General features: G+C 43.0%; 1 protein-coding gene across 1 annotated transcript in view; it reads right to left on the reverse strand.

Moving 5' to 3' along the window:
• LOC138299780 (alcohol dehydrogenase class-3) overlaps window positions 1-13,146 on the reverse strand; it is an 85,091-nt gene that overhangs the window by 62,279 nt on the left and 9,666 nt on the right. Inside the window, exon 2 of the mRNA XM_069238334.1 lies at window positions 4,780-4,881. Coding sequence (XP_069094435.1) covers window positions 4,780-4,881 — 102 coding nt within the window. The remainder of the gene's footprint in view (window positions 1-4,779; window positions 4,882-13,146) is intronic.

Raw genomic sequence — 13,146 nt, forward strand, 5'->3', positions numbered from 1 at the left:
TCAGGTTTTGGAGTCCCCCAAAGCATGCAAGAATGGCAAAGTGGGAGCACAACAAAAAACTTGGTTTGGGGTTAATTTGGGAAGCATGTTGACCTAACTCTGGTAGATATTTAAGGAAGTATGTGCTATTTACTTAGTCATGGTTAGCTGAAAGGCAGTGCAGCACTATAGAGAGCCACAGGCAAAGACATAGTAAACAAGCAATTGGAAGGGTTGCTGGGTTCTGAGAGTGGAAGTTGATCATTTCTGCATTCTGACAGAGTTACTTTAAATGTGTGTTCAGCTCTCCTAAATTGCAGCAGTATTGGGGGAAATCCTTATGAATACATAATGTCATTACATATCCTGTGTGCACAGATTACGAAAGGCCTTTGCCTCCACCCACACATACTTCACCTCCAGTCTAATGGTGTACTGGTTACAGGCACACAGAAAGCAAGTGAAGGTGGTGGAGCTGGTCAGCAAGCTAGGCAGGTGTGCCAATCACAATGACTTTGCAGATGTTGCTTGCAACTGTAGGAAAGTACCATCTTGCCTGGCATGTTACCCCCATTTTCACTGTATGTATTTTTGTTTTTGCCCATATGTCAATGGGATCCTGCTAGGCAGGACCCCAGTGCTCATAATGTATGCCCTGTATGTGTTCCCTGTGTGGTGCCTAACTGTATCAATGAGGCTCTGCTAACCAGAACCTCAGTGTTTATGCTCTCTCTGCTTTCTAAAATTGTCACTGCAGGCTAGTGACTAATTTTACCAATTCTCATTGGCACACCGGAACACCCATATAATTCCCTTGCATATGGTACCTAGGTACCCAGGGTATGGGGGTTCCAGGAGATCCCTATGGGCTGCAGCGTTTCTTTTGCCATCCATAGGGAGCTCAGACAATTCTTACACAGGACTGCCACTGCAGCCTGAGTGAAATAACGTCCAAGTTATTTCACAGCCATTTTTCACTGCACATAAGTAACTTATAAGTCACCTATATGGCTAACCTTTACCTGGTAAAGGTTGGGTGCTAAGTTACTTAGTGTGTGGGCACCCTGGCACTAGCCAAGGTCCCCCCACATTGTTCAGGGCAAATTCCCCGAACTTTGTGATTGCGGGGACAACATTGCACGAGTGCACTACACATAGCTCACTACCTATGTGCAGCGTCACAATCGTAACTCCAAACATGGCCATGTAACATGTCTAAGATCATTGAATTGTCACCCTAATACCATTTTGGTATTGGGGTGACAATTCCATGATCCCCCGGGTCTCCAGCACAGAACCCGGGTACTGCCAAACTGCCTTTCCGGGGTTTCCACTGCAGCTGCTGCCAACCCCTCAGACAGGTTTCTGACCCCCTGTGGTCTTGGCAGCCCAGTCCCAGGAAGGCAGAACAAAGGATTTCCTCTGAGAGAGGGTGTTACAACCTCTCCCTTTGGAAATAGATGTGAAGGGCTGGGGAGGAGTAGCCTCCCCCAGCCTCTGGAAATGCTTTGATGGGCACAGATAGTGCCCATCTCTGCATAAGCCAGTCTACACCGGTTCAGGGATCCCCCAGCCCTGCTCTGGCGCGAAACTGGACAAAGGAAAGGGGAGTGGCCACTCCCCTGACCAGCTCCTCCAGTGTGTCCCAGACCTCTGCCATCTTGGATTCAGAGGTGTTGGGGCACAATGGACTCCTCTGAGTGGCCAGTGCCAGCAGGTGACGTCAGAGACCGCTCCTGATAGGTGCTTACCTCTTTCAGGTAGCCAAGCCTCCTTTCTTAGTAACCAAACCTCCTTTTCTGGCTATTAAGGGTCTCTCCTCTGGGCTATTCCTCAGATAACAAATGCAAGAGCTCACCAGAGTTCCTCTGCACTTGCCTCTTCGACTTCTGCCAAGGATCGACCGCTGACTGCTCCAGGACGCCTGCAAAACCGCAACAAAGTAGCAAGACGACTACCAGCAACATTGTAGCTCCTCATCCTGCTGGCTTTCCCGACTGTTTCCTGGTGGTGCATGCTCTGAGGGCTGTCTGCCTTCACGCTGCACTGGAAGCCAAGAAGAAAATCTCCTGGGGGTCGACAGAATCTTCCCCCTGCCAACGCAGGCACAAAATTACTGCATCACCGGACCTCTGGGTCCCCTCTCATCCTGACGAGCGTGGTCCCTGGAACACAAGAGCTGGGTCCAAGTGTCTCCCACAGTCCAGTGGCCCTTCTGTCCAAATTTGATGGAGGTAAGTCCTTGCCTCCCCACGCCAGACAGCAAACCGGTCTACTGCGTGATTTGCAGCTGCTCCGGCTTCTGTGCATTTTTCTAGGACTTCCTTTGTGCACAGCCTAGCCTGGGTCCCCAGCACTCCGTCCTGCATTGACCAACTCGCTGAGTGGAAATCCAACGTCGTGGGACCCTCCTTTGTGACTGAGTCGACCGCTGTCCTCAGATTTTCTAAGTGCCTGCTCCTGTACTTCTGCGGGTGCTGCCTGCTTCTGCGGGGGCTCGGAGTTGCTGAGCGCCCCCTCTGTCTCCTCTAAGGGGCGACATCCTGGCCCTTCCTGGTCCCCAGCAGCACCCAAAATCCTCAACTGCGACTCTTGCAGCTAGCAAGGCTTGTTTTTGGTATTTCTGCCTGGAAACACTTCTGCAACCTTCAGCACGGCATGCAACATCTTTCATCCAAAGGAGAAGTTCCTAGCCCTTTTCGTTGTTGCAGAATCTTCGTCTTCTTCCACCCGGAGGCAGCCCTTTTGCACCTTCATCCGGGGTTTAGTGGGCTCCTGCCCCCCCCTGGACACTTTCATGACTCTTGGACTTGGTCCCTTTCCTTTACATGTCCTCAGGTCCAGTAATCCGTCTTCAGTGTTTTGCTGGTGCTTGTGGTTCTTGCAGAATCCCCTATCACAACTATTCTGTCTTTCTGGGGTAGCAGGGTAACTTTACTCCTACTTTTCAGGGTCTTGGGGTTGGGTATCTTGGACACCCTTACGGTTTTCTTACAGTCCCAGCGACCCTCTACAACCTCCCACAGGCCTGGGGTCCATTCGTGATTCGCATTCCACCTTTGGGGTATATGGTTTGGGTTGCCCCTAGGCCAATGTCCACCTATTGCATCCTATTGTGATTCTACATTGTTTACACTACCTTTCTTACTGTTACTTACCTGTTTGTGGTTTGTGTACATATAATTTGTGTATATTACTTACCTTTTAAGTGAGGATATCCTCTGAGATACTTTTGGCATATTGTCACTAAAATAAAGTACCTTTATTTTTAGTAACTTTGAGTATTGTGTTTCCTTATTATATTGTGCTACATGATATAAGTGGTATAGTAGGAGCTTTGCATGTCTCCTAGTTCAGCCTAAGCTGCTTTGCCATAGCTACCATCTATCACCCTAAGCTGCTAGAAACACCTCTATTCTACTAATAAGGGATAACTGGACCTGGCACAGGGTGTAAGTACCACAAGGCACCCACTATAAGCCAGGCCAGCCTCCTACAGCAACCAGTTCGGATAATGGTGCGGGACAGCAATCAGAGTCTGTGGTGTACCTCTAGAGTTCGGATGATGTCAATTCTTCAGGCACTTCCTGGTGAGATTCCCAGCAAAGGAGACTGGTACACCTCCTCTGTTTTCAGAAATCAGGAAGATTATTCAGATCCAGGACTGCTATAGATTCAGAAGATGATGATGATGATGACGAAGGCCTCAACAATAACCATACAGGGGAATTCTTGACATGCAGGGAATTCTGTGATTCTACTAGAACATTTTGGAAGCTGATGGTACACCAACAGTGATTAGTCCTTAAACCAATTAACAACCACTTTCAAAAGCAAGCTCACAAACATCAGGTGAACTGCCATTAAGTCTTGTGTGGTGGTCAGCTCCCAGGCAAATAACGCCTTAACTGTTTAATTATCAAGAAGTAACTTTGTGCAAGTTCAAATATGTTCATGGGAGGTGCATCAGCACAGAGCTACATCTAGTAATCCTGTTCAAGGAGAGGCAGTTCTTCAGAGAGTGACTATCGTAATAGCTTAGATCAGGCTCTAACGAGTAGCTTGTGGGTTAGAGGCAGCTCTGCAGCTACATGCAAGTAACTCTTCTCTATGCAGCCCAACCTACTAACTTAGACGTTTTTGCTTGATTGAATATATTCATACCAACATAAAAAAATGTGTATTTGAAACGAAATCGTGAATTTGTGTCCTAAATCGTAAGTTCACGCTTGAATTTCTAAAATATATTTAAATCTCATCTTTGAGAGATAAACCTTGTGTGGGAGAGGACTCTCTTACTAGTATCAGGGACCTTGCAGCTGAGGGTTTTATTTACTACCCATGTACAGGCATTCAAAACTGAAAACTTTTTTTATTTTTTTTTTATTACTGCTGCCAACGAAGCCTTATGCAACTAGGCAGTCACTGGCAGTAATCCTGCATACGGTGGTCTCTAATGTAATTTTGTCTGATAGGGACTCTACTAGGAAACTAATAATATCAGTATCTTAGGATGATTTTCTTTGAACGCAAGTTGTTCTTATTAAAGAAAAGGATGGAGACCTCTAGCTTAGATGTAACAAAATAAAGATTCAGAAAACAAGTAACAAATACAATTATTTACCCTAGTATCCGGGTGCTGAAAGGAAAAAATGTCTGGTCTATCATAGTAGGCAGATGAAACAGTCAACAAGATCATTCTCTCTTATGAACGTGTTCATTAAAAACACTTAAGGTTGTACAAACTTCTCTTGCTTTATAGAATGGCAAACCACATTAAGACAATGAAGTAAAACGCACCTTAATCCGAACTTCATGAGCCTTTGGTGGTGCTACTTCCACCTCTTCAATGGAAAGAGGCTTCCCTGCTTCCCAAGCAACAGCAGCCTTGCAGTGAATAACCTAGTGGTGATGAGAGGTCAGTCAGTGACAGCATGATTCCTTTGTAGCAAAAGCATCACAGGCATTACCCATCTCACAAGAACAGTGAGCTCACTGCATGGTATTTATGCAAAATGAATAGGACTTCATGGCACACTTCAGAAATTAACTCAAAACCTGGCTGTTCGACAGAGACCTGGCACCCTCAGCGCCCAGATACCCCCATCGGTGACAGTGCTGCACTTTGCAAACGCTGATTGATTGACACTGTGTAAATGCCACAAAGATTCAGGGACAGAGAACATTTTGCTCAGGTAACCACTTTATAAATGTGCATTAACTGGACGACTGACGATAGCCATCTAGTTCAGACCCAAAAGAGCACCCTTTTTTGGGTCTTACTTGACATTGCAGCCGTTACCAGTTCTTTAACATTTAGATAGGGTGGATTTTGGCTCCACTCAGAGGAGTAATACTCTCCAACCTCATCCTATTGGCCGTCTGGTGTGTCACTGCACTTTCTAGGGATTGCATAAGAGCATTTTTACATATGAAAACTACACTCAAGCATCACATCACGCTTATACCATACATGCACCGTATACAAAAAAAAACTTTTTGTATTTTTATACTTTTTAAAAATATGTTTTTGTCATGGCTCAAGTGTTGGTCATTTCACCACATTTACTACAATCATCACTGTCACCAATACTACTACAATCCCCACAATTATCACTAGTACCACCAAAGCATGTGTGCGTGCCTGCGATTGCATGCTTTACTACATGAAAGTCAGACCTATTGGCTTAGCAAATACTTGTCAAACAAGCTTGTGTTTGCATCTGTAGAGCACCCCCTCAAAAAGATAATCCCAATATCGAGTATTAGACAAAGCCCATTGAGTATTTCTATTGCATTTTTTTTCTTAAAAAACATTTTCTATACCAGTAGCGGCTGGTGACGTTTGAGGGTGGTGGGGCTGGCATTGGCTGCAGAGTGGGAACATCAGGGTTCATGTTAAGGAGGGCACATCATTTTTGGAAGGCTAATGTTTTTTTTAAAAAAAACAACGGGATAAAATGATGCATTTCTTACTACAATGTTTTAAAATAAAAAAAAAGAACAAACAGGGTCTCGAAAGCTGGCACACTTAAATCACAAAAATAAGGTCTCTCAAACCGGCACACTTCGAAGACAGAACCCAGGCCTGAGAAGCATGTACACATCTATAAGACAGAAAGGAATCGCCAGATTTAAAAAGAGTTCCCTTCGGAGATTTGGGATAACTACTCAGCAGTTAATTAAATTAAACTTCATAATTACATGTCTCCTATTTTTTTATAATAATGAAACGACTCCGGCCCGCTTTCAGTTCCCGGAGAATGGCTGCATAGCTTCATGACCCACTATGCCAAGTGAAGGTACTGCATATTTCCGAAGGTATTTCTTTTTAATGTTTTTAATTATGGCAGTTTTATATATCTCCAACTTGGACAAAGGACATCAGCACGCTTTACATAAGCGCCAGTTACATTACATGAGGCCAAATTTGATTTTGTTTTTAAGTGCACGTGGAGGTTGTTTGATTTGCCCAGAATTACAGCAGTAGAGCCGATGGCGGGACTCGACCTGGTTCCCTTAGTTACAAAATCAACACAGCTTTATAAAATACAGCGAGGGACTAATTAGCAAAGGTAAATCGTTACCTGCCACACGAGTGACCCCTCCCATGAAGTGCAGTCAGAGACCTAGCAGATCTCCGACCTAAAAGAGAACTTTACTGTCAACAATAAGATACGGTATCTACATGTATAATGGACAAAGGCAATTTATTTATTAACTGTGCACACACATTCTCAAAAAAAGCGCCACGAACTGAGTAGGGTAAACATTCTTAAAATCCTCATTTATATGTGGAAATTAGTTGGTGTCATGTCATATAAATTGTGAAGTACTCTAAAAACATGACGTGCATGAGGTTTGTGCGTGTTCTCTCTATTGTTGAGGAATCGCTTGCAATTTATAAAAGCACAAACGTATTCTCGAATGTAAAACAATTACATTTTCATTTGGATTACTTCTTTAAAATGGCATGCCTGTTTTCCACATAACCCTATCTGAGCTTAGAAACGAAACATACCTGATTTAAAAGTGAATCTGTTACACGTATTTTTCTATCTAACAGCGTGCAGCATTCTCCTTCCCTTGCAGTTAAGATTACCCCACCCCCACCACATTGTTGTCAGCAATAATGAGAATGCTGCTAGCAAGAAGAAAAAAAATGACCCTTTGCACATCTAGGTGACGACATTAGCCGTTTGCTAATGTGGGGTCGCACTGAGGCACGAGGCAACACCACACCAACACCTACAGGCTTGCGGTGCCCTCGAACAGGGCTCCCTCACGAATTTAGGCCTGGTACCTCTTAACATGTTTCACCTTTGAGAGTTGTGGCCCAGTATACTCCCCCTGCCCTCCTTTCAGATCTACTTCATGCAGTGCAGTCTCCCGACACCTTCTCCCTATTGGCCTCTCCTTATTTCCCTCAGCTGATCTGATTTGTTCCTTTGGACTCCAAGTCTCCTCCTCTGCAATGCCAAGGAGCACCGGAAAAAACTAGACTGCATTACTTAACTGTTGCAGCAGCACACACTTGCCTCACTGTCTTGCGCAGCAAAGACATTGCACAAAAAAAATCAGTGTGGGAAGCAGATAACTTGAGTTTGCACAGTGTCTTATGAGTGACTGCACAGACTTGATGTTTCTGCTTCCTGCCTGCAGCCTCCACCCCAACCTTTCCCCAACTCTTTCTGTGACAAGTTGGGGGAGAGATTTGCCTAGGCAAATGGACCAAAACTGGGTCCCCTGTTGCAAGCCCTATGTTCATCATGACCCAGGGCTTTAATTTGGAGGACAAACATAGGACTAGGAACAGTTATGTAAGCAACGTCCCTCCTCCACCCCTCATTCAATTATGAGCTCCAAAGCCCACTCACGGGATACATTCCCTCCACCACTGAAGAAAAAGGTAGCCCGGCACCATTTTCGGGGTTAGATGGGCGAGGCAAAGATCATGCAGCAGTTCAGCGAGGCTAGAGGAGACTGACTTTCCAAGCGAACAAAGGTTGCTTGGCGACCAGAGCACACACTTTTCATCAGGTGCCAAGATGGACCAGTCCCCTCAAGTCAACTGCCATTTACCCAGTAAATATCCAGCAGAACTGTTCCTGCACAAGCTACAGCCACAACCTCTCTTAAATAAATTCTATAGCATTTCCAGTGCCATGGAGCCCCTAAACCAAACACCGGGCCTGTTTCTAATGCCAGAACCCCCCAATTCGAGGTGCATTTTGAGGCACTTTACCCAGGAAGAGAATCACAAGTTAGAACATGTCTCCTGATAAAACTATTCTGATCTCGTGTAATGCACATAGGTGCACCAAAACATGTATGTGCAGCTAGATAGGGGTCAGTTAGATCCCAGTCAACCTGAACCAGGGCTGGAAAAATCCAAGTCATTTTTTATGAGGTTGAGCTATTTTTAGAAACTACTCAACCCTTCTGGTAAGTGGACAGGTGTTCTGTTCAGACAGAAACTGAATTAGCAATTAAGATGCCTTTAAATCTTATTCTAGTCACATTTGCTCTATGTTCCCAGACAGAGGTCAAAAGGGGTATCAGGTCTTTCCTAACACACAACATTTATATAACCAAGTCAACTTAACAAACATTTAAAAAAAAAAAATCAGTAGCTGTGAAAGAACATTTTCTGTACTTCTGTAAATATTTTGATAGGATGAAAAAAAGTCAGATCACTACTTGGTGATGTGCAAATGATACATATTTTTTTCTGAAACCTAATTTTCACAGATTATTGTTAATACACTATACAGTAAAGCTGCAAGTTAGTGGGAAGGTTTGTGGACATTTCTTGGAAATGTACTGACTGTAAATGACAGCACGCTACCACATCATGCTTTAGTAATATACTTATTAAAAGTGAGTGTTTAAACATAACTGAGAAACACTCCTGCCCTGATGGCAAAGCTGTTAGTAAACTAAGGGGCAAGTCATGCATGGATCATGTATACCCTATATGTGGGCTAGCTTTATTAAACACTGAGCAAACGTTTAGTGTATTTAATCAAACAGAAGAGGACTTTTTTACTGCAGAAATGCTGAACTCACATATTTGAAGGTACACTCGTTTGAGAATGAAGAAAATGGCGACTGGAAAATACAATATTGCATAGGATCACACAATTTGATACCCGTTTCGAGGTCAAGTACATTACAGTCAGGTCAAGTAGATTGTTCAAACTACTCGACCTGCAGGTCTAGTAACATTTTTATGATTTTTCAAAGCCTGTGAACTACTTCTGATTAATGTAAGAAACAGTAAATATTACATGTGTTTCAGCAAGATAAGATTTAAAACACAACTATCTCCATTATAGGGTGAGCCCTATGACCTTTGTGGCTCTCTTCTAGTCATATAACAAAATGTAGTCAACCCTTTCCTAAGAACCGTATCTACAAAAGACAGAAATTAAATAAATGGCGGCTGAGGAGCCCCCGGGGAGGTGACAGGGACTCAAATCAAACAATGAATACATAGAGAAGTGTCTCTCAACTATAAGCTACATCTATCCCCCATTGTTACCCAAACACTTGAAACCTTGTTCTAGCGAAATTATCTGCAAGTGTACTATCTAGCCCCATCAACAGGTCTTACAAAGACACAGTACCTAGTTACTGAGAGTTTATTTATACTTATTCAGCATGCTCTCATCAGCTTCAACAGTTAATATGCTCAGGTGGGATATTTCATTTTGAATCACTCTTATTTCTTACTTTCTAAAGAAAATTTGAGTTGAAGTCCGAAAAGCTGAAAACATTATCCACCAACCAGCATGCATGAATTACTATTCTTCAGGGTGACTCTCCTCAATAATCACCCTTTCCCCGGGGAACTTGGGGCTTATCATGGCTGTTTCTGCACACTTTTGAGGGGTAGGGCAGCATCTTTCAGATATGTGGGATGAGAGGAAAAAGGGTCTGGGAAGGATCATCGGTTTCATTCCAAGAGCTATTCTGGGTGGTCAGTGTAACTGGCCACTGAAGAACTCCCTCCTGTGGTGCTCCTTTGAGGCATTTGCCACCGTCCACCTACAGAAAGACTCTGACTCACAAACACCCTGCTTTTGTTGCACTTTTCAACCACTCTATCGAACACTTATCTACCATAACAATACTAATATGGTCTGACAAATGGGGGCCTTTTACAGCCCCTCTCTTTTTAATCTGGGTACTTGTTTTTAATCCCTATTCAACTGTACTGTTGCAGCCCTAATCTAGTCTCAGATCCTTCAATCCTAGTTTCCATTTTCTTATGTTCTTCCCTACCATAAACATTTACACTTCAAATTTCTTATGCATGGTTTTTATCAGTTTATGGCCCTCTGGCATTTTCACTGGCGGTTTCTTCATCTTCACCCTGTGAGCCCTATAAACTATTCTGTCTGCTGATTCCAGAATAAAACAGATCCCAGTTCAGACCCCCAAACCCAGGGTGGAAGAGTGGCCTCATAATGGCATATTAAACTAAGGTATTAGGGTCTAGTGTTTTACCAGCCTTCTTCATTTGTGCTTAATCGAACATCTGGCCGAGCACTGTATAGTTATCAATCAGGTTGATTAGACAGACTTTGACTCTTTGTATATGAATTCTCCTCAGTTACTTGTCACCCAGAGAGATCACATCCATCCACTCAGCTCCAAGTGCAGTGTGCTCTCACCTTCTGCACCCAGCTCCATAGTGTTTCCTCTGGGCAGTACTCTCCATCGCACTTATTTTTCAGTCAATACTGCGGATACTGACAATAGTAAGACCTACCGAGTATACTGTGCTTCAGGATTTCTAACCAGTCATTCTAGAGCTCTCAAAGCAAACTTTGGGGTTAAGTAAAAAAAAACAACAACAAAAAAACAGAGTCACAAACTCACTGCTGGGTGAGCTATGCAGGTTTGCGAGTACCACACTCAGCCAGAAACGCTGACCAAGCCAGCAGTTGGACCAACTGCCATCTTTTGATTAACTAAGCACAGGTATGTCATCAACAAAGAATGTAAGTGCCTGATAGAAAATATCATGCATAACAAATTACACATCCGGGGTTGAAGGACTCCCCAGAGCATCTGTGGCATTTATAATCTTTTTAGGTACCTTTGATCACCAAATTTCAGGCCTCCAGTAGGCATTCTTTGCTTGATGCATCATCTCGATTAAGTGATCAGTTAGCCAGCAATCTTACAAAATACATGACTTGAGTCTGCCTTTATGTCTGAACTGCCAGTTACCTCGGTCCCTTACTGCCTGAAAATAGGAAAGACCACATACATAGTCTACAACATTAACCATACCATTATCCGTTATATCTTAATTCGAAATCCTGAATATTTCAGCAAATTATATATAGGTAGATGTATGAAAAGCAGAAATATGGGTTTGTAAACTGAGAAAAAATAGAAGCAAAAGTACTGAGTTTTGAATTTTACTGCACCAACAAGTAGAATGTAACAATTGTAACCGAAGAAAACATGAGCCAAGTCCAACAGATAACTGAGTGTGCTTTTAAAAAGACAAACACCATAATATGCTTTTACAACATTTGACATAATCAAAGAGACATTTTAGGGTAAGCATCAGAACAATGGATGTTCTATTCACTTTTATATGTCAACTGCACAATAGCGAACTATGTGGCAACATCACTGACGAGGAGTCGGTTATGTCCCTATTAAACAAAAAAAGCTGTATAAAACACAGAAGCAACCCATAAATCTGGAGAAACCTCGGTAACTACACGCCGGAAAAAACAATGGTTCACCAAGTACTCATTAAAAGGTTAAATCTTCTTTAAAAGTGTCCTTGGTGAACAATTGTAACAGCTATTATAAGAGGAAGATCATGTACCAGACGGGTAGTCACCCAAAAGATTCTATATCCAAAATAATCTGTAATAGGATTTCCTAATTAAATTTGCATATGCTCTCCCTGCCACCCTGAACCAGGAGGGTATTCGACTCTTGCGGTCTACAGGTGGGGGTCAAGAGCCTCCCGTAGCATCCAATTATATGTTGGAAACAACCAGAACCTTGGTACTGGAGCATTTTCTTTACTGCCACGTCCACACAAAAAAAGAGAGTCTACTGAATCTGGCAGACAAACTGCGAATTCCGAGAAACTAAATCAAGTGAGAAACCTGCTACATTGTCAACCCACGTGTTTCAAATGAGCTCTGATGCAAAAGGATTCTGTGCACCACATATAATGCTTACTGGTGCCAGAACTAAGAATAATTTTGCAACACTGCCACAGGCCGTCGTTTGACCTCCTTCAATTAGGTAAAGCATTGATGGAGAAGGATTCCTTGGAAAACAAAACCCAAGACTGTGGAATGACCCAAGCCCTACAACCATTTGGGAGTCAAAAACTGCTGAGATGGAATGGTTCAGGTTGTCATTTGACTAAAAAAACAGAACAAACAATGTGGCAATTGAAGAATATATGGTAGCAGCCCTTTATTTGTATCAAGCTAGGATAAATACCTATGAACTGTGCACAATCTAAAATGGGTTACACAGAATCTCTGTTCAAGGTTAGATATCCATAATAATTAAGGTTCTATCCCTTCAGTGGTCACAATCTCTATGTAGCAGTGGACTGTGTCCGTTGCCTTAATCTTGGTGGTTCTAATATGTATTCTGTAGCTGTGAATGAGTTTATACCATAGGCCTTGAAATATTATCAATTTAATTTGAGGAATGGAAAGGATTAGGAAGTACGTGTTCTGTAAAAGTTCTTTGTATATAGGCTAGACAAGGGATAGAATCCCTATGGTCTAGTGTGGCACAGTCTTCACCGACTTGATGGGAAAATCCTGTATTAGGGGGAATGTTCAATCTACAACTATAATAAAAGCGGCTCAATTTTACCGTGTCATCCACATAGGCAAGGTCAACTTATGTATGGGTAATAAAGCTTCTGGTGCTCTTAGGGAACTGCTAACAGCCTACTTAGGGATTCATTTTTTATGACCTGCAGACACCCTGGCAGGTTTGTAGAGTTTGACAAAATATCTACTTGTCCACGGGACAGGCTGCTTCCAAATATACTTGCCAGTAAAAGAAATCCACTTGTCCCTTTGGTGTCACTTAGTGCAGTGACAAATTATGGCAGAAATGTCATTGCATAAGAGCTCTGATTATAGCCTCTCTGATTAT

This window comes from Pleurodeles waltl, chromosome 1_2 (assembly GCF_031143425.1).
Source record: "Pleurodeles waltl isolate 20211129_DDA chromosome 1_2, aPleWal1.hap1.20221129, whole genome shotgun sequence".
NCBI lineage: Eukaryota > Metazoa > Chordata > Amphibia > Caudata > Salamandridae > Pleurodeles > Pleurodeles waltl.